General features: G+C 48.9%; 2 protein-coding genes and 1 pseudogene across 3 annotated transcripts in view; all 3 read right to left on the bottom strand.

Annotated features, from left to right (window-relative positions):
* Positions 1-452: 452 nt before the first annotated feature.
* d2hgdh (D-2-hydroxyglutarate dehydrogenase) lies at positions 453-6,583 on the bottom strand. Its single transcript, XM_079752182.1, has 9 exons — positions 5,812-6,583; positions 5,659-5,716; positions 5,407-5,546; positions 5,036-5,229; positions 3,054-3,222; positions 2,353-2,496; positions 1,855-1,997; positions 1,120-1,285; positions 453-731 (listed from the first exon to the last, which is right to left on the bottom strand). Exons 1-9 carry the CDS (start codon positions 6,146-6,148, stop codon positions 469-471), a joined length of 1,614 nt encoding a protein of 537 aa, XP_079608308.1. The 5' UTR covers positions 6,149-6,583; the 3' UTR covers positions 453-468.
* A 255-nt stretch (positions 6,584-6,838) lies between these two features.
* Positions 6,839-21,088, bottom strand: LOC307087190 (RNA polymerase II elongation factor ELL-like; annotated as a pseudogene). Its single transcript, XR_013812824.1, has 12 exons — positions 20,917-21,088; positions 20,365-20,409; positions 18,014-18,134; positions 16,015-16,178; positions 13,151-13,443; positions 11,219-11,343; positions 10,201-10,880; positions 9,554-9,641; positions 9,110-9,176; positions 8,324-8,495; positions 7,859-7,903; positions 6,839-7,747 (listed from the first exon to the last, which is right to left on the bottom strand). The product of XR_013812824.1 is annotated as an RNA polymerase II elongation factor ELL-like (transcript).
* Positions 21,089-22,009: 921 nt separating this feature from the next.
* LOC307086518 (single-stranded DNA-binding protein 3) overlaps positions 22,010-22,385 on the bottom strand; it is a 33,807-nt gene continuing 33,431 nt past the window's right edge. The window contains exon 18 of the mRNA XM_079751757.1: positions 22,010-22,385. This exon is cut by the window's right edge and continues 2,764 nt beyond it. The gene's annotated coding sequence lies outside the window, so the exon portion shown is untranslated.

Raw genomic sequence — 22,385 nt, 5'->3', positions numbered from 1 at the left:
ATCCTTACAAGGTCACTGCTTCTACCACCACCTAGTTGGTGTTGAAATCCGGTCCATGGTAGAAGTTGCAGTAAATGACCATGACCTGGTGCTCCACTGCCCTGCAGGAGATCTCTACCTTGAGTGTGTGCGTTTGTGTGGTCACACTGTGTGCGTAATCACACTGATTACCCAACGTGCAACAGGTCTGCAGCCTCACCCAGCCCAAGAGTCCAAACAGACTGGGCCAGGCGAGGCTGCTTAAACCACCCATCACACACACACACACACACACACACACACACACACACACACACACACACACACACACACACACACACACACACACACACACACACACACAGAAAGAACCCAGTAAATACAATCAAGTCTTCAATTTGGCAAATCAGTATCACCTGAATACGGATATGTCTGCACCTCCATGTACACACATGACCCCCGACCCCGCCCCCCCAGCGGAGAGCCCCCTCAGTCCAGGTCGTCGGGGAGGGTCTTGTAGGGGTTGAGGATGCCCCGGGGGTCCAGCAGGGTCTTGATGTGACCCATGAGGGCCACGGCCGGTCGGGGCTTGCTGTAGTAGATGTAGTTCCTCTTCTTCAGGCCCAGGCCGTGCTCGGCGCTCACGCTGCCCCGGACCCCCGCCGTCCAGCCGTACACGAAGGGCTCGATGGCCCCCTGCAGGGAGGGGTCCGGCCCGGACGAGGTGATGTTCAGGTGGAGGTTACCGTCACCTTCATGGAGCACGCGCGCACACACACACACACACACACACACCAGAAGTAAGTAACATTTTGGAAATATGTTTATGTACTAGGTAAATACTACTAGCAGCACTCTGATATGTACTCCTGGTTTGTAGCGCGCACACACACACACACACACACACACACACAGGCCAAGAGAGAGACTATCACAGACATACGCACACACACACACACACTAAGGGAATCAATCAGACACACACATACACACAAGACAGAGTCATACATACAACACATAAGCAGAGGGAGACACACATACACACATACTCACACACAAACAAACACAATGACAGACAGAGAGTCACACATACAACACATAGGCAGAGAGACACACACGCCATCCCCCCCCGGTCCTCACCCACGTGTCCGTAGCCCACCACGTTCTTGGCGCGGCCCCCCAGGTGGTCCCGGGTGGCGGTGACCAGCTGGTAGAGGCCCTCCACGGGGAGGGACACGTCGTACTTGTAGGTGTAGCCGTCGTGGGTCAGGGCCTCCGTCACGCGCTCACGCATCGACCACAGCGCCTGCACGCACACACACACACATATGTAGAAAGGCATATGCAAACACACACATGTGTGCAAACATGCATTTTCAGGCACACGTGTGCATATTACCAGAAACACACACACACACAAAGTTTAGTCTGACCAGGCCAATACATTCAGACACACAGGTATTTCATTGGACTCACACCTGTACGACACTAATACATACATTAGGGCTGTGCAATTCTATTTGAACATTCCCTATTTGAAGTTTTGTGTGTCTTCTGAAGGGGAAATTTCAAAGACATAATTTACATAGGTTTTTTTTTGGAGAGAAATGCTGAATAAATGCATCGTGTTTTCAGACTCAAAAATAATGGTTTGAATAATTGTGATTCAGATTTTTTTTTCCATAAATCAAGCAGCCCTACATACAGTATACCTCGACAGCAATGCTTCACCCCCTGCTTCAGAGGCTACATACATACAGTATACCTCGACAGCAATACTTCCCCCCCCCCCCCCCCCCCCGCTTCAGGGGCCACAGAGGACCTCCCGGTGCAGACAGGGGGGTTCACTATGAGTCACTACCCGTCCCAACACACCTTGACCTTAGTGTCGTCGCTCGCCACCGTCCCGTCAGTGACCAGCGATGAGGTCATCGCCTCCTCCAGGAAGCTGTGGAGCTTCTCCTCGTCGTGGGCGGAGTTGGATCCCGACGTCTCTATGACGATGTAGAAGGGGCAGTCTGCCGGGACAGCGAAGAGGGAGGGGCGTGTCCGGGGTTTAACTTCCATTAAGTAGCTTTAATGCTCCTCCAAAGACGGTAGGAGACAGGGAAGCCCCCCCCCTTTAAGGGTGTGGTTCCACCTTCTACAGATTTTTGGCCCACAGAGGGCGGAACTTGGCTGCGCACCAGTCCATTGGTCAAACACATTTATAGTTGATCCTCATTAAGCCTTGAACCTAATGTTATTATAAACCTGGGCCTTGATAAAATGGAGATGAACTAACTAGTGAGATCCTAACCGAATAAAGAATAGGATCGTAGCCCCTAGAGGTCGTCAGAGGGACTACATCACAACTTCACATGAGAGACCAACCTGTGATGGGGTTGGGCAGTTTCAGGTGTGTGTTCAGCAGCCCCATGCACGCTGCGTCCAGGAATTCAAAGGCTGACAGGATCTCCCCCAGCATGCCTTTGCAGAGCTTGAAGGTTCCCAGCAGCTGCTCAAAGGTCTGGCAGCCTGGAAGAAACAAGCACAGACCTCTTAGTCGTTTAAGAGATCCCTTAGTCGTTCAAGAGATCCCTTTAAGAGATACCTTAGTCGTTTGAGAGATCCCTTAATCGTTTTAAGTGATCCCTTTTAGAGATCCTTTAGTTGTTTAAAAGATCGCTTAGTCGTTTAAGAGATCTAGTTGTCTAAGAGATCTGTTTAAGGGATCCCTTAGTCGTTTAAGAGATCCCTTTAAAAGATCCCCTAGGCGTTTGAGAGATCCCTTGAAGAGATCCCTTATTCGTTAAAGAGATACATATTGACATTATATCAACCTAATACAAGCCTAGAATGTGATTTTAATAGTTGTATGGCGATATCCTTAGCAAACCATTAGGACTATACACACTGATCCTATTGGTTAATTTCCCGCCTGGGATTAATGAAGTTCTTTTTAAAGGGTACTTTGTCTCCTTGTCTCAGAGGGATGGTATGACTACGGCTAGGACCCCCCCCCCCCCCCACCAGGCTGAAGGTGTGTGCTGCATGCTGGGCAGCGACCAGAGTGGTCCGGGGAGGGGGCTCACCCAGGAAGGCCACGTGGACGGCGCTGGGTTTCCGCGGACACAGGACGGACACGGCGGTGATGATGCCCAGCGTGCCCTCCGACCCGATGAACAGCTGCTTGAGGTCATATCCTGTGTTGTCCTTCCTCAGAGTGGACAGACAGTCCAGCACCCGGCCGTCTGCCAGCACCTAGAGAGAGGGAGAGAGACAGACAGAGACACACACAGCGAGAGAGAGACAGACAGACAGAGAGACAGACAGAGAGACACAGAGACAGAGAGAGAGACACAGAGTCAGAGAGACCGAGACACAGAGACACAGAGACAGAGAGACCGAGAATGGTCGGTGCTTTCCTCGTGTTGCTAGATGTTTCTGGGGACCAGTGTAGCGTCAGCCTCCGTGAGCAAGAGGCCCCAACAGTGGTTTAGGGTGAGGATGGCCCGGTGGTTAGGGGGCTGCACCACTCTGCACCCTCTGGGCTCCACCTCCACTGTACACACCCCTACCGGCCCCCTACCACCTCCTTAATGACACGGCCCTGGACTCACGTGGCTCCGGATGAACCCCATCATACCTCATAGAGCATCAGCTAATGACCTTAATGGTCAGTGTTGTGCCTGAACGCGTTCATCGAACGATAGTTCATGAACTCGTTCATATTTTGGGGCGAATGTGAACTGAAACGTACTGTATTACTGCCTGATGAACGTTACTGTGAATTCATTCCGGTGCCTGTGAACGGCACCCTCACTTGGTTTAACTTCGTTCAATATGGGGGTTATTTGTTTATCAACACGGCGGATGCCCGCGCAGATCGCCGTGTTGTTTGACCGGTTGCCATGGTAATCTCTGTGTGGTTAATTTGCAGTTGCGGTGTTGCATTACTGTTACATTAAACTGTAATCAGAAAAGGCGGTTATATGCTATAGACCCTATAGTATCTGTCGTATAAAGGCTGGGACGAATTTCAAATTATAAATATGTACACTTTATTTTGAAAGTATAGACCGGCGCGATTCCCATTGAAACGAATGGCGCGTGATTATTCTTCAAAACGAGAGCTGTTAAATTGTGGAAAATGAATTAAACTGTAATCACACAACGCGGTTATATGCTATAGACCCTAGAGTATCTGTGGTATAAAGGCTGAGTCAAATTTCGAATTATAAATATGTACAATCCATAACGTTAGCTCTCTGGCTCATAGCTCAGAGGACTAGAATACCTCATAGAATCACTGCTTGTTGGCCGGAAACGGAAAGGGGGGCTGTTCACGTTTGCCCCTTTCCGTTTCCGGCCAACGAGCAATGAGTCTTCCAACAGAAATCAATGGGATATACAAAATGCGCAATAAAACACAATAGAAACTGTATTTCGCTACGGTTCTTGGTTCAACCACTCTTTTTCATCCTAGACAAACCACAAAGGGGGGCTCAATGTTCAAAATACCGGAAAAAACGAATAGCTCACAGCAACATATTGAAAAAAAGAACTATGAACTAGTTCATTTTTTGGAACTGTGAACTTAGTTCAAAATTTTGAATTATGAACGTTTAACTGAACTAGTTCATTTTAAAATTTCCGAACTGAACTTTGAACTAGTTCACGTAGAAAGTGAACTTTCCCAACACTGTTAATAGTAGCCATAGTAATTATGAATGAGGGGGATTTCCCAGATAAAAAGGGGACACACTATACCACCAGGTGCGTTACAACCTGTTCTTACGACCCGCCTCTCCTGACATCACAAGTGGGCGTGTCCACCTAGATGTGTGCTGGATAGATCAGTCCACCAGCCTACCCAGCGGACTGAAGTAAACGTTGCTCATCCATCCGTCATGCATCTAGGTGGACACGCCCACTTGTGATGACAAGAGGCCGAGTTTCAAAACTTCTTGTGATGGCTAATCGCACTCACACCTGCTGGTATAATATGTCATGATATGTATGAACGACTGGGATTTCCCAGTGAGGACTAAAGGGAATAAACGCTGAGCTTTACCACTTCCAGGCCCAGCACCGTGCCCCGCAGGGAGCCGTAGCGCAGCAGGCGGAGCCCCCCAGCATTGGTGGCCACGTTGCCCCCGATGTGACAGCTGCCCTTCGCGCCCAGGTCCAGGGGCATGATGAAGTCCTGCTCCTCCAGGTACCCCGAGAGACCCTCCAACACACAGCCCGCCTGGCACGTCAGGATACCTGAAGAGAGAGAGAGACACACACACACACACACACACACCAAGCCGTAATCACAGTCACAGCCTCAAAGGCAAATAAAGGATCCCTCCATGTTCTGAGTTGTGCAGAAAGAACAGCGATATAATTGAGGCAGAAAACGCACCAAACCCTTCAAAAACATTCACAAAGGCTGCTTACCGGAGACGGGGTCAAAGGTCAGGATGTTGTTTAGCAGCGCTGTGGAGAGGATGATCTCATCATAGACGGGGACGCTGCCTCCCACCAGACCCGTGTTGCCCCCCTGGGGATTCACCGCCAGGTTGCGGTCGTTACAGTATCTAACAGCAGGGGGAGTTGTTTTGTTAATACCATAACAAGTCGTCTACCTGGTAAAATAGCTCTGCGGTTCTCCACTCCGGCATGATCATCCATTAGTGTGCTCCTATTTACCTCAGTACTTCAGATACTTGCGCCGTGGTCTGAGGTCTGAGCAACAGTTCACCGTGACCTGCATCGGGGACCGGAGATGCCGGTGAGCGTTTAGTACATCGAGTTAACACAGACATCACTGTTCATCTGTTCCTCCACACCTTACATTCTCACCTCTAACGGACTTGAGCCAATCTACGTTGTGGGCCTCCAGTAAGTCCGGATCCGTGATGGCTCCACCCGGGAGTGTTTCCCTGAAGAACGCCAAATCCTCCTGAGACAACCGGGAAAAGGGTCGTCTCTCCGGGGCTGCACCGGGCGACCGCTCCGTGCCCACGCTCGCCCCGGAGTGTGCGTGTCGGCGGGACGCCGCTGCCCCCCCTCGCACTGTGGGAGCGGGCGGCCAGGGTGTACCGGCGCCACATCTCCAAAACAACGACAAAGTTCTACGAGAGATCATGAAATGGATGGCGGTCTTCAGACTCCAACCTCTGCGCAGAGCGACGTCCATGTCGGACCCGTGTGTGTGGCACTATTAGGCTGTTCGGTCGTTCTCGTGGTTCTAGCAAGACGCACAACGCATTCACCGGAAGACTTATTAACACGATGCTGCAAGACAGCGGCAGACGTTGTGACAAAGTCTTAACATGTCACATGTGTGCACGATTAGTGGCTGTGGTTTGAACGCACGTCAATCAATGACTTCCAGTGTACACTCTGAGCCTTGCAGATGAGTATCTGTTGATCATCAGCGCTGTGATCTTGAACCACTACAGCATAGCGTTAGCTACCACAACTTATCTCAAACCAAGATAGCATAGCGTTAGCTACCATAGCAAATCTACTGTGTAAATGCACTATTCCCAACAGCCCTAATCTTGCTTCATATAGGTGTCTGGGTTCAAGGACGGAACAGAGAAAAGTTGTCGTCCATTCTGGTCTTGAGTTCTTCAGTTTACTTCAATGCTATTGGGTGAAAGGTCACATCGGATAGTAGCGTCCAATCGCACTGGCTCTCGTCTGAGCCAATAGGGGATCACGTCGCAGTGACGCAGGCTGCGCGTACATGCGAGCCGAGGCGCGCATTTCAAGTTTGATCCATTTGTAACAAGTGAAGTCGGCTCAGAGACGCCTCATCATAGAAACACTTCCATTCCAAGACTTGAAATCACACTTCAGCCTCTAAAAAGAAATTCATCTATCAATATATCAAATAATTTATTGAACGCTTAATATGAAACAGTAGAATAAAAAAAATAGAAAACTGCTTATGAATTTACAGAAACTCTACATGAAGGCAAAGTTCAGAGCAACAGCTGTGTGACCAACATGAACCAAATACATTAAACATTCAGAGTCGAAGCTCTGTGACCATCATGAACCAAATACATTAAACATTCATAGTCAAGTCTGTGACCAACATAAACCAAATACATTCAGCGTGGTTGATCATTCATACAAAACACTCACAACTCGCTGTCATTCACATATCCCGGCCACTGAATCAGTTCCCTGTAATGCTGCAGAGACGCACACACACACACACACACACACACACACACGCACACACAGTAGAACAGGGATAACAGGGTGTTTAGAGTATCCGAACTGCTGCCATCTCAGCTGGTGTCTAGTATAATAACTCCATGTCTCTGTTACAGACACCAGACAAACTGAAGACCATGTGAGTAGCATGGCAAAATTGACTGCTTTTTCGTGGTTCCAAACCATAAATATCAAAATTCCTTTAAACATTACAAAACGTGTTCCAAAGTGTGTTTAACCGATTCATAAAAATAAAAACTTACTGGAGGTTAGGCTTTTTAATTGTTGATTGTTTCCCAGCAGTGTCAGAACGCAAGGCTTCTAGAGCAAACAGCTAAACGTCACGTGAACACTGGAACATGCCAGGACCTTGTGTTAACCCTCTCAGGTCCTAGTTAACATGTCATTGCTCATCTTAATCCCTGCTGGTAGGAACCTGGTGGGTCTGCGATCACTCAGAGCGAGACGCCGTTTGGTCGTACACAGAGATGAGCTTTTTTATGTGGGCCAGCTTGTTGTGCAGATATTCACAGCGGATCTTGTCTTGGTTGTAGTTTGGATTGAACTGGAATAAAAGTACAGTTGTATGACGAGACGAACGGTTGTTATCAGGCTTTGGTAACCCTAACTAGTGTTTTGTTTAAAATAAAATGGGATAACAAAAATAAATGGTTACCTTTTTAATGGTGTGATATTGTTGCAGAATCTGATTGCGAATCGTCTGCAATCACAGAGATGAAGTTAGTTCCACCTTGATGTCATGTCTTCAAAACATCCAACTTTATCACCGTTAGAACATTTAAGATTTACTTTCAAATACATGGTATTCACCACATTTACTATTACTTCATTAAAGTCAAAAGTCAAATTTATTTGTATAGCACAGTATCAAAGGAGGCCGACACTCTTTTACAGGGTGACCATTTAGGGTGTCAGACTGTTGCCCTGCAGCCTGTTCTGATGGTCTGTCCATCTATACACATAGAGCGAATGAGGTTTAGCTTATTTTATAATTTTGTATTATATTTACAATAAAAAAAAAATCCATTTTTTATTTTTTTGGACGATGTAGCTGAGGCGGCTACCGAGGCGGCCGCCTCAGATGTACAGTGCCGCGGGAAACCCTGCGTCTGACCCCCACCTTGTGCTCCCTGGAGCCGCGGCTGCGCTGTCTGAGCTGTGTGTTGAGCCTCATGAACTGCCGCGTCAGGTCGTCGATGCGGCCGTGCAGCCCGCGGTACTCCTGGTACTCCTGGTTGAAATCCTGCTTGTAGCGCAGGCGCTGCTGCTGGTCAAGAATCACTGTGTACACCCTGAGGAGAAGGAGGAGGAGGAGGAGGAGGAGGAGGAGGAGGAGGAGGAGGAGGAGAAGAAGAAGAAGAAGAAAAAGAAGGAAAACAAGAAGCAGAAGAAGACGACCAAGAAGCAGAAAAAGAAGAAGAACATCAATACATTTTGTAAAGGGCATCTATTTTATCTATTGCGGTTGATTACAATGCAAACCATTTGAAAACCGATCCCATGGTGGCATCTCTGGTGGGCGTGTCCCCCCAGATGTACGACAATTGGCTCAGCTCACCGGGAGTCCCCTCCCAGGTGGACCGTACCCGGAGAGGCCGGTTGAGCTGCCCGTCATACATCTGGACGGACCAGTGATGGGAGAGCCATGTAACTTCTGAAGAGAAGTGCTCTTTTAACTTTTAACATAACAGCGTATTTCTCATTAACATTCAGAGTACTGGCACCATCGACATGTGCCCGTGCTTTATTCCACATAATATACAAATTAACTCTGATAAAAACGTATCATAAACACAGTATCACTCCTCCGGTAGCAGGGGGTGTGTAAGCAGGAAACATCCACAGGGGGAGAGGGGCGGTCTACGAGGTTTAACACGCTGAAGCACAGACAGAAGGGCTGACTTACGACAGGTAGTCCGTCATGGGGCCGGCGTCGCACAGCCCACCTGAGTCGCGGCACGCCCCATCGGTGTCTGAGGAGAGACAGAGAATCATCACACGCTTCTGAAAAACACATCAGTACCCAGGCTTCACCCTGGTTGTGTTTCAGAGAACTTCCTATGTTCCCGTTCACACGCTCCTTCCACCTTTCAAAATAGTGTGTTTCATGGAAGCAGTGGAGCTAGAGGACACTCTACTTCTGAATCTATTATTATCATGAATAGGATGACGGTTGTTACGTGTAGTGTGTGTACGTGTGTGTCCTCTGTAGCGTGTGTAGTGTGTGTGGCGTATGTACAGTACAGTTTAACGTGTGTACAGTGTGTGTATGCTAGTTTACCACTATGGATGATCAATACATATAACAGAGTAATTATAAGTCTATGATGGCAGTATAGGATATCCCTACCTTTACACTCAGAGGTCCCTTTGGTCTTCAGCTCTCCTGGGTTTGACCCTCCTGTCCTCTCCTCCTTGCCTCCACTCCTTACCTTCTCCTGATGACAGGAACACATGAAAACAACCTCCCAACACTCAGTGGCAAATCATTAAGAAACACTCAAAATTATAAACCAAAAAAGGACGCAAAGAGATTCTGCAGTGTCGTGTTGTGTTGTGTCTGCCCCACCGGTGTCTTGTGTGGTGTCGGGTTCTGTCGTGTCTGCCCTACTGGCGACTAGTGTTGTGTCGTGTCGTGTTGTGTCTGCCCCAGTGGTGTATTGTGCTGTGTCGGGTTGTGTTGTGCCTGCCCCACTGGTGTCTTGTGCTGTGTCGGGTTGTGTTGTGTCTGCCCCACTGGTGTCTTGTGTTGTGTCGTGTCGGGTTGTGTCTGCCCCAGTGGTGTCTTGTGTCGTGTCGTGTCGGGTTGTGTCTGCCCCACTGGTGTCTTGTGTCGGGTTGTGTCGTGTCGTGTTGTGTCTGACCCAGTGGCGTCTTGTGTTGTGTCGGGTTGTGTCGTGTTGTGTCTGCCCCAGTGGGGGCAGGTGTCTTGTGTTGTGTCGTGTTGTGTGGCGTCAGCCCCAGTGTTGTGTGGCGTTGCGTTTCCCCAGCCTTCACCTGCTCGCCGTTTCTGCTTCTCCTCCTCTTCTTCAGGCGCCGCTCTGTCTTGGGGCCCCTGGGCTGAGGAGACTCAGCAGGGGGGGGGGGGGCCCTCCTCCCGGGTGTGAGGACCGTGCTGGGGGAGACGGGCAGGGGGAGGGCCCTCCTTCTGGGGGAGACGGGCAGGGGGAGGGCCGGGTTGGGGAAGACGGTTATGGCTCTCCCTGGGCCTCGGAGTAGAGCAGGAGAAAGAGGGCTGTAGTCTCTCTGACACCTCCTCCTCCTCCTTCTCCTCCTCCTCCTTCTCCTCCTCCCCCCTCTGCAGGCGGATGGCCTGCAGGGAGTCAGAGAGCCGACGGGGGTCCAGGGACTCCCCCCTTCGGTTGTTTTTTTTGATGTGCTTGACGTCTTCCGTCGTCACGGCGGCGTCTCCCCCCGCCTCCGTCCGGTGGGCGGGGCGCGCGGGCTCTTTCCGCGGCGGGGGGGCGGTGTCTGTTGCCACGGCAACCCCCCCGTTGCCGGCCGATACGCGGGACACCCGCGGCCTCTTGTGGGCCGGGGCGTGGCCCGGGGGGTGCTCCTCCGCCAAGCGAGGTCTGTGGGGGTGGCGGGCGGGGGAGGAGTTGGGCGTGTCCCTCAGCGGACTGACCTGGGCCCCCGGGACCGACAGACGCCTCCTGTGTGGTCGGAACAGACGCCTGTGGACAGGAAGACACGGGGAGGAGGTCACCACGGGGATGAGGTCACCACGGGGATGAGGTTGTCACGGGGATGACATCATCACGGGGATGACGTCCCCACGGGGGGTGACGTCATCACAGGGATGACGTCACCACGGGGGGTGACGTCATCACAGGGATGACGTCACCACGGGGGGTGACATCATCACAGGGATGACATCACCAGGGGGGTGACATCACCACGGGATGGCGTCAACACGGGATGACATCACCACGGGGATGATCTGTACAGCGACCATGAGTGTGAGAAAGGCGCTATTGAAATACATTTATTATTATTATTTTATTATTATTACCTGACCAGGATCCTCTTGAGCAGCTGCTGGTCCAGGGGGGTGTATCCGGGCCAGTCCTTCTGGAGCTCCGAGTAGACCTGGTCTCTCAGGACCAGGGTCTGGTCTCTGATGTTCAGCTGGCCCACCTGGATATCGACAACATGGTGAACATTTACCCTAAAGTAGGGCTGCTCGATTTTGGAAAAAATGAGAATCACGATTTTTTTGGTCAAGATTGAAATCACGATTCTTCAAACGATTCTTCTTGAGTTTGAAAATGAAATGTATTTATTCGGCATTTCAAAAATAAACCCACGGTAACTGAGTTTTCAAAATTCTTAAACTACACAGTACACAAACTGTTCAAATAAAAAAATTGAAAATGTTGAAATTGAAAATAATGTACAAATAAATATGTGTCCAGCTGTTCTGTAATTTCTATAAAACTTTCAATGAATAAAATAAATATACTAGAAAATTAAATGAGACAGAACAATCGGTTGTAATCGACGTCTGTCCTGCTGTCGTCGGGGTTGTGGTCTTGTGTTTTTGTTTCTTTGCCAATTCGTCGTAAGCGCTTTGTGATTGCGTCTCAGGCCCCGTCCACACCAACCCGGGTAAATGTAAAAACGCACATCTGCAATGAAAACAATCTCCTTCCACACTATCGTTTTCGGAATGTTTTGCATCCACGTTCCACACTGAAATTATTTTGATAAACCGTTGTTGTCATGGTTACGCAACTCCGCCACGCCTCTCTGTTTAGATTACAGGCGCGCGATCAGCTGATATTTACAGTTGATCAGCTGGTTAATCATTTTCGACCCGGTCTTGTCCAGAAACGCCGCTTCAAGTACGGTTTGAACTGCCGTCTTTCGGGTTTTTTACCATCACTTAAGAACATCAAGTACAGCGCTCGCCTCCGGCGTTGGAGCAAAGAATATGTTTGAGCCAATATGTCGAGTTGTATCTAGAGATAAATTAGTACATTGTACAGAGAGATCATCATTTGCATTTCATCTGCCATTTTTTTGATGAGCGTCTCGGTCTCGAGCGCAAGCTTGTGGCAGCGTCATGGCAACCGAACGTCATCGTTTCTGAAAGCCTCCGTCTACCCTGTCCACACTACAACGCGAACCCAGCGTTTTCACATTTATCCACCTCAGCGATCGTTTTCGAAAGCATCGTTTTCAGTGTCGGAATTCTCAGTTTGTGTTGACGGAAGGGCTAAACGGATAAATATTTATGCGTTTGTAGATTTACCCGGGTTAGTGTGGACGGGGCCTTTGATTAAACAAGTTTGTCGTGTTTCCAAGGGGTGCAGATATAACATTGTAGCACATTTTGCACATTATGTGGGCCTGTGCCTCGTCGGCTTCTTCGAATCCGAAGTGTTGCCATATTAGAGAACTCGTTTTACTCTTTTTATCGAGTAAACGCGGCTGTCCTCCCTCTGCCATCTCGCTGGCGCTGTTTTCTGAATAAAGTCACCACACACAGCTCGCGGGGCCGCGTTGAATGCTCTGGGGGAAGGACTGAATTGCGCACGCTCTTTCACAAAACCTCATAGACAACGGAAAATTCCAAAAGAATCGTTCCATCTCGATTTTATTAATTTGGAGATCGTTTGACCCAAGAATCGAAATCGTGATCAAAATTCGATTAATTGCACAGCCCTACCCTAAAGCATACCGCAGAACCCCAATCCTCCTCCTCCTCGTCTTTTATTTCCATTTGTCGAAAATAGACCGACGGATAGAGCTTGCTATAAATAGTCTATATATACTGTAGATTACTGTTTGCCAGAGAATTGAGTAGTGTATAGAGCACTTAATGGGCTAGGACCAAACCCATGTCTCATCTGCACTAATGTGTTTAAACTGAGCTTTTAAAAACACTAGCACAAGCATTAGCACTAGTATTAGCACTAGCAATAGCACTAGCATGACATACCTCCAGCAGCAGCTGGTCCAGCTCCCCCTTCTCGCCGTCCGTCAGTCCGTCCTGCTCCAGCCTGAGGAGGAGGTCCGCCCTCCGGTACGGCCTCACCCCCAGCAGGTGCACCAGCCTCTCCCTGATTGGCCGCTTCTCCGCCTCCAGGCCGCTCACGCCCGCCCGGGCATTCCGCACCCCCTCCGCGCCGGGCCTCCTCCTCTGGGTGCCCCCCAGGGGAGCGTGGCTGGCGGGGCGGGGCCTGGCCAGGCTGACCAGGGCGGGGTCCGGGGCCCTCACCGTCACCCTCCTCTCTGGAACCAGAACCAGGAGGTTAGCGTCTCTGGAACCAAAACCAGGAGGTTAGCGTCTCTGGAACCAGAACCAGGTGGTTAGAGTCTCTGGAACAAGAACCAGGTGGTTAGCGTCTCTGGAACAAGAACCAGGTGGTTAGCGTCTCTGGAACCAGAACCAGGAGGTTAGCGTCTCTGGAACCAGAACCAGGAGGTTAGCGTCTCTGGAACCAGAACCAGGAGGTTAGCGTCTATGGAACCAGAACCAGGAGGTTAGCGTCTCTGGAACCAGAACCAGGAGGTTAGCGTCTCTGGAACCAGAACCAGGAGGTTAGCATCTCTGGAACCAGAACCAGGAGGTTAGCGTCTCTGGAACAAGAACCAGGAGGTTAGCGTCTCTGGAACCAGAACCAGGAGGTTAGCGTCTCTGGAACAAGAACCAGAACTAGGAGGTTAACGTTGAGGAACCAGAAGCGATACAGAGAGAGGTGTTCTCTGTCTAAACAGTCCAAAAGCGATACAGAGAGAGGTGTTCTCTGTCTAAACAGTCCAAAAGCGATACAGAGAGAGGTGTTCTCTGTCTAAACAGTACAGAAGCGATACAGAGAGAGGTGTTCTCTGTCTAAACAGTCCAAAAGCGATACAGAGAGAGGTGTTCTCTGTCTAAACAGTCCAAAAGCGATACAGAGAGAGGTGTTCTCTGTCTAAACAGTCCAAAAGCGATACAGAGAGAGGTGTTCTCTGTCTAAACAGTCCAAAAGCGATACAGAGAGAGGTGTTCTCTGTCTAAACAGTACAAAAGCGATACAGAGAGCAGTGTTCTCTGTCTAAACAGTCCAGGAGCGATAAAGAGAGGGGTGTTCTCTGTCTAAACAGTCCAGAAGCGATACAGAGAGGGGTGTTCTCTGTCTAAACAGTCCAGAAGCGATACAGAGAGGGGTGTTCTCTGTCTAAACAGTCCAGAAGCGATACAGAGAGGTGTTCTCTGTCTAAACAGTCCAGAAGCTATACAGAGAGAGGTTTTCTCTGTCTAAACAGTCCAGAAGCGATACAGAGAGAGGTGTTCTCTGTCTAAACAGTCAAGAAGCGATACAGAGAGAGGTGTTCTCTGTCTAAACAGTCCAGAACAGTCCTGGGGTGGTGGGAGACGGAGACCATCGGTGTTGCGCTCACAGGACACCACAGTTGGTTTGGTACACAGAACCATCTGAAGTCAATCCTAGAAACCTGGAAAAAGGGCCGGCACTCACAAAAATAACCCGGCAGGGGTTTGGATGAACCAGTTGTCACAGCCGTACAGGGCAATTAATCTAATTTCGATCTTGATTTCAATTTTAGCGTCAAACAATCACAAAACTAATATAATCGATTTTTCAATGTCTTTTTTTTTTTATGTTTTATCGAAGAACAGCTGGATACATTTCTGTACATTCATTTTATTTGAACATTTTCTTTTTGACCATTTTGTGTATTTTTTTAAGACGAAATTTCAAAGTTCTCAGTTACAAAGTGTTTTTGGGAGAGACATGCTGAAAAAATACATCATGTTTTCAAACTCAAAAATAATCGTTTGAATAATCGTGATTTCAATGTAGACCAAAATAATCGTGATTATGATTTTTCCCGTAATAGAGCAGCCCTACAAGCAGATAACTCACAGTGTCCCACTTGACCAGATATTTATCTTGTTTGAACAGAGCCATCATTAGGTCACATGGACTTATCACGGACTGTCTTATACTACGTTTTTGGTCTATGATAAACTGAAGGAGATTAATTCATAACACAAACCATAAAGATGAATGTGTCAACTCTGATTTGAAACAAACTAAAGGTGCTTCAAAGACATGGATTAAAAAGGTGTGAGGAAATTTAGAACATCAAATATTTGTTAAATATTTGATAGAATATGTTCGTGGTCAAACATTAGTTATTGTGATATATAGTATACCTTATTATCCCTAACCCTAAGATTTATCATCTGGTATATAATAATAACAAATAAAACTTTTATTGCCGTAGCAAATAATTTTCCACCCACAGTAGCGGCCACACAAGGAGGTAGATCGGATTTCTCTACAAATTGAAAGAATATGACGTGCGCACACGCACACACACCAGGAAGTAACGAAACGCCAATGAAACTTCAGTGAGTTTTGCATGCATGTGTAAGTTTCACAGGATGTGGCTTCAGTGGTCAGGATTTAAAAAGAAGAAACAGAAAACAACAACGTCTCTGTTTAACGCGAAAAAGGTGCGGCGGGTTTCATCTGCTTACATCCTATTTACGTGACAAAATACCTCAGTCACTGACTGTTTCCGGACACACGACCTGGTTAAATATTCATGCTTCATGTTCGTCAAGTGGTGGCGTGTCTCTCTCACACACACACACACACACACACACACACACACACACACACACACACACACACACACACACACACACACACACACACACACACACACACACACACACACACACACACACACACGAGGAGGGCTGACCGTGAAGTGATGGCCTACTCCCTCTCTCTCAGAACAATAACACACAGCGCGGTCACAAGGTAGTAAAGAGAGTCTTCTTCTTACTCTGCCCGCGCCCGCCGTCCTTGATGACGATGGCGGCCCGCTTGCGCGTCTCCTCCTCCACCTGGGCCATGTTCTGACACGCCTTCTGGTAGGACGCGTCCGTGGCCCGCACCGTCAGCCTCTGCTGGACCGGCCCCACGTGGGACAGCTGCCCTTCGGCATCTCTGGGGGAGGGGGCGGAAGAGAGGCACAGTCACTCCTCCACTTGGACCCCATGCTGACAGGGTAGGAGGAGAGACAGGCCTGAGCAGGCGTCTGGGGTGCTCACCAGAGAAGACACGGCGGCCATACTTCCTATCTGTTATTAACCTAAACTGTGCGTGTGTGTTGCATCATTGGTGTAATGAGGTGGGTTTTTCCCCTACATGCACAACTGGATGACCGCGCCACTGGATTATAAATAGAATAATTATTATTGTCATTTTTTCAAATATATTTTTTGGGCCAGCCCCAGCCCTCTTGACCGTTACAATGTCATTATGGTCATGGGAGGAATACTGAGAGCAGAATAGTGTTATAGATACCCAGGATATTGTAGGTGGCTGAGCTCATGAGGGCTTCAGACGAAGAGGGCATATGGAGAGAACCGACTGTATAGCAGAGAGTAGCTTGCATATCTGACCTTACAGGAGCAACAGGATTATGAAACACAGACGTTGGGATGGCTATAAATCAGACTGAAAACTTGAGCACATAGTGGGCATAGCGTACATAGTGTGCATAGTGCACATGCTGTATATGTCATGTTGTTATTCCACTACTGTTGGAATAAAATCATCGGAGCACTGCAGCTCTATATCTACTACAGAAAGAAGTTTGATTGTCTAATTGGAGTCGTTTCTGCTCTGTATGGTATTCAATATTCCACTGGTTTGAAAACGACATGGATTGAAAGGAGTTATTATAGACTAGAAATGATTTATTGCCATCATTTGGATCAAGCTGGGTTCTTGGTACTATGCTTGACTAATACTTGACATGACCTGCATAGACTCTGGGCTTCCCCCGCTGGGGACCACAGCTTTACTGAGCACTTGGAAGTTGTGTTCACCACAGAAACTGACAAGATTAAAACTCTTGCTCTCCATACATAGAACTGAAACGGATATTGATGATTCAGAGAAAAACAACAATGTCATCTCTGTCTCAGTGTGTTTCTGGATCTCTGTGACATCCAGGTAGAAATATTAGGACTGCACAATTAATTGCATACTGTTTGAAAAGAAAAATCCAGATTCTAGTTGATTCTAGTAATCAGGGAATTTTTAAATAAATTGATTAAGAAATAATTCATAATACATAAAGATAGATACAAAACATGAATAAATATGGTTTTGAACGAAGGGATACATTTAAATTGAACTACAAACCATTACAACTCAGCAATTGCTTTCATATTATTGTTCTTATTCAGTAGGCGCTACAGAATAGTAATTGACCAATAATCGCAAAATGACGCAGTGCTCATTTCTGTCCTATCGGTGGCGCCTTAACAACCACACACTCTTACTCGAGTCAAGCCCAGCTAGAGAGGCCCGCTGTAGGCCGTTTATCAGACCGGTGTCTAAGACCAGCGTCTCTACACCACGTGTGCCCTCACTGTCACGCCCGAGAACGACAATTGGGGGGGGGGGGGGGGGGGGGGGCGCTCTCTCTCTCTCTCTCTCTCTCTCTCTCTCTCTCTCTCTCTCTCTCTCTCTCTCTCTCTCTCTCTCTCTCTCTCTCTCTCTCTCTCTCTCTCTCTCCCTCTCTCCCTCTCTCCCTCTCTCCTCCCTCTCTCCCCTCTCTCCTCTCTCTCTCTCTCTCTCTCTCTCTCTCTCCCTCTCCCTCTCCCTCTCCCTCTCCCTCCCCTACACCTGCTGATATGCACTTGGTTTGGCTTCCCGTACGGATAACGTATTTATATAGTTCCTTTAATCAATTATTGTTCTACCTTTATGATCAGCGTGGTCTCTCAGTTTATGTCAGCTCTGCTTGAGCCAAGTGGCCTGACACTCACCTGGTGGCCAGCTGGCGCACACAGTCGAAGCTGCCGTGGGGGATATGGCGCACCATGCTGGTCAGACCGAACGAGAACACCCTCCTCTCCAGACCGCCGTCACAGCACGGATCGTTATCCTCTGCCAGGACGGGAGAGAAACAGAGAGGAGAGACAGGGTCAGACACAAGGGAACAGAGAGGAGAGACAGGGTCAGACACAAGGGACCAGAGAGGAGAGACAGGGTCAGACACAAGGGACCAGAGAGGAGAGACAGGGTCAGACACAAAGGAGTGAACAGAGAGGAGAGACAGGGTCAGACACAAAGGAGAGAACAGAGAGGAGAGACAGGGTCAGACACAAGGGACCAGAGAGGAGAGACAGGGTCAGACACAAGAGAACAGAGAGGAGAGGCAGGGTCAGACACAAGGGAACAGAGAGGAGAGACAGGGTCAGACACAAAGGAGAGAACAGAGAGGAGAGACAGGGTCAGACACAAAGGAGAGAACAGAGAGGAGAGACAGGGTCAGACACAAGGGAACAGAGAGGAGAGACAGGGTCAGACACAAAGGAGAGAACAGAGAGGAGAGACAGGGTCAGACACAAAGGAGAGAACAGAGAGGAGAGACAGGGTCAGACACAAGGGAACAGAGAGGAGAGACAGGGTCAGACACAAGGGACCAGAGAGGAGAGACAGGGTCAGACACAAGGGACCAGAGAGGAGAGACAGGGTCAGACACAAAGGAAGAGCAACAGAGAGGAGAGACAGGGTCAGACACAAGGGACCAAAGAGGAGAGACAGGGTCAGACACAAGGACCAGAGAGGAGAGACAGGGTCAGACACAAGAGAGACAGGGTCAGACACAAGAGAACAGAGAGGAGAGACAGGGTCAGACACAAAGGAGAGAACAGAGAGGAGAGACAGGGTCAGACACAAAGGAGAGAACAGAGAGGAGAGACAGGGTCAGACACAAAGGAGAGAACAGAGAGGAGAGACAGGGTCAGACACAAGGGACCAAAGAGGAGAGACAGGGTCAGACACAAGAGAACAGAGAGGAGAGACAGGGTCAGACACAAGGGAACAGAGAGGAGAGACAGGGTCAGACACAAGGGAACAGAGAGGAGAGACAGGGTCAGACACAAAGGAGAGAACAGAGAGGAGAGACAGGGTCAGACACAAGAGAACAGAGAGGAGAGACAGGGTCAGACACAAGGGAACAGAGAGGAGAGACAGGGTCAGACACAAGGGACCAGAGAGGAGAGACAGGGTCAGACACAAAGGAGAGAACAGAGAGGAGAGACAGGGTCAGACACAAGGGAACAGAGAGGAGAGACAGGGTCAGACACAAAGGAGAGAACAGAGAGGAGAGACAGGGTCAGACACAAGGGACCAGAGAGGAGAGACAGGGTCAGACACAAGGGACCAGAGAGGAGAGACAGGGTCAGACACAAAGGAGAGAACAGAGAGGAGAGACAGGGTCAGACACAAGAGAACAGAGAGGAGAGACAGTGTCAGACACAAGGGAACAGAGAGGAGAGACAGGGTCAGACACAAGGGACCAAAGAGGAGAGACAGGGTCAGACACAAGAGAACAGAGAGGAGAGACAGGGTCAGACACAAGGGAACAGAGAGGAGAGACAGGGTCAGACACAAGGGACCAGAGAGGAGAGACAGGGTCAGACACAAAGGAGAGAACAGAGAGGAGAGACAGTGTCAGACACAAGAGAACAGAGAGGAGAGACAGGGTCAGACACAAGGGAACAGAGAGGAGAGACAGGGTCAGACACAAGGGACCAGAGAGGAGAGACAGGGTCAGACACAAAGGAGAGAACAGAGGAGAGACAGGGTCAGACACAAGGGAACAGAGAGGAGAGACAGGGTCAGACACAAAGGAGAGAACAGAGAGGAGAGACAGGGTCAGACACAAGGGACCAGAGAGGAGAGACAGGGTCAGACACAAGGGACCAGAGAGGAGAGACAGGGTCAGACACAAAGGAGAGAACAGAGAGGAGAGACAGGGTCAGACACAAAGGAGAGAACAGAGAAGAGAGACAGGGTCACAGAGAGGTTGGACACGGTCAGACACAAATCATCCGCGAGGACAGGAGAGAACAGCGGAGAGAGAGGAGGTCAAACACACAACAGACTGAAAAGCAGTCAGGAAACCGTGGGTTTGAATCTGAAATCCGATGGGAGATGACTTTCTTTCCTACCGTTGTCATTTTTGTTATGGTTATTTAACAAAGAGTTATAAAGCATTATAAAGCATGGACAGGGTGGTTCTCTCTGGACGGGTTGAGAGAACAAGAGAGGAGTGTATGATTAAGCATTATGATGAAGACGAATAAACATTAAAGAGTTAACATCTTACCCCCTGGTCTCCAGCAAAGCAGATCGTGGGGTGGGAGGTTTGGCTCTGTAGGAGAGAGAGAGAGAGAGAGCTATGGTTAGAGAGGGAGCTATAGTTAGAGAGTGAGTGAGTGAGTGAGTGAGTGAGTGAGTTATAGTTGCAGAGATAGAATTGGAGTTATATAGTTACAGAAGAGACAGAATGCGTGTTCCTGAATACATGCACACACAGGGACATTCACAGACACACCGTCCCTCCTCCTCCGCCCCTCTTCCTGTATCTCCCTGTCCTCCCGGTACACACAGCGTTCCTCTCCTCATCTCGGAGGGACACACCACGGCAGCACATTGATCACATCAACACATTTCCGCATCAAATTATGCAACTTCGGTACCGCGTCCAGGCCTGAGGGGGGGCGACGTCTTCCTTATGGAACTTTATCTCCGAAATAAACCCCCTTTCTGCCTCCCGCACGTTGTCTCAAAGCAGCGGGCCACGGTGAACCGTCACATACACACACACATACACACACGCACACACTTTGAGCCGGGGTTCGACATCACGACCTCCTACCTTAGTGTTGTGGAAAGTGTCGACGGCTCTTGCCGCGCAGTCGGTGAGTTTGACGTGAAACACGGAGACACGGCGGCCCGGCGCCCCGCCGGCCAGCCCGTAGCACCGCTCCTTCGTCAGCGGCATGGTGGAGCACGACGGGTCCGCTGCCCGAACCTGGTCCTAACCTACCCGAACCCGGCCTAACCCACCCGAACCCGGTCCTAACCTACCCGAACCCCGACCCGCTCACCGGGAAACACGAGGAACTCCGCCGGGAAACACACTCACAGATAGAGGCTGGAGTGTGCGTGAGTGTGTGTGTTTGTGTGTGTGTGCCGCTACCCTTCTCCAACGCGCGCAATTCTAGAGAAGGTCACATGACGCCATGTGGTCGGACCTCGGCACCCTATTGGTCAGGAGAGTTAAATACACCGAAGTACGCCTTTTGCGTATAGCTTGTCTGTCTCTCCCTCTCTCTGTATCCGTCTGAAGTTGTTTCTGTTTCGTTGCGTTTGTCTTACTTTTTGCCTTTCTTTGGGCCCATTTATTTTTTTTCTATCTTTTGGTTTCTCTTTCCTCCCCTCCCTCAAATGATTGTTGACATTTGGATATTTAAATAACGGTAACATCGACGAGTCTCGTTGTTGTTACCGTTTTTTATTGAAATATCCACATAATAAATGCAATATATTTGAATAAACGTCTCGGTACGATATGTAAATTCAAAGATATTCATTTATTAGTGGAGGACGATTTGGGGGTTCTCTACATTAAAATACACTGGAAGATTTCACAGTGGCCAGAAATACATATATTGAACACAACCTCAGACTGCGGTGACTTACGTCACGCGCCTCAGGGCAACAGGCTCAAAAGTTCCTGGCTGGCTGTGCTTTCTTCACTTCCACTTTCCTTTTCCCCCCCTCCAACCAAAAGAGGAAGTAGCGGCATTCTGGTTCAGTCACATGACCAGGGGGGGTGAGGCTTCTCCGCCACCTGGTCACGTGACCAAAGGGGCTGAGGCGGTCTCCCCCCTTGTTCACGTGAACGGGGGTGAGGCGAAAACTAATCAGTTAATCCCTATATTCTGTGAATGAAAAACGTCATGGAAAAAGGAGTGAAGTCATTTTTATTTGTTTTTAATATGTATCTACAACAAGGGGGGCACAGGCAAAAACAACTGACGAATTGATGAAAAATAAAAAATAAAATACATTTATTTATGATGCAATTTTTCCCACCGTGTTTTTTTTTTTTCAATAAGGAACTTTTTTCGTCTAAAGAAACTTTACAATAGAAAGAAACGTACGAAGAAGCAACCTGTTTTTACTACACGAGACATTTATGATGGGAAACTAGCCTAACATGATACAAAGCCCAACACCCTCCTAACCAGGACACAACGCCCAATCAATACTGCTTTGTAGAGGGGGACAAACCCAAAGAAACAAGAATCCAAAACAAACCTTTTTTTTTTTCCTTTTCCC

This window comes from Pollachius pollachius, assembly GCF_949987615.1.
Source record: "Pollachius pollachius genome assembly, chromosome: 15".
Taxonomy (NCBI): Eukaryota; Metazoa; Chordata; class Actinopteri; order Gadiformes; family Gadidae; genus Pollachius; species Pollachius pollachius.
The sequence above is the reverse complement of the archived record's forward strand: the minus strand, read 5'-3'. Positions and strand labels throughout refer to the sequence as shown.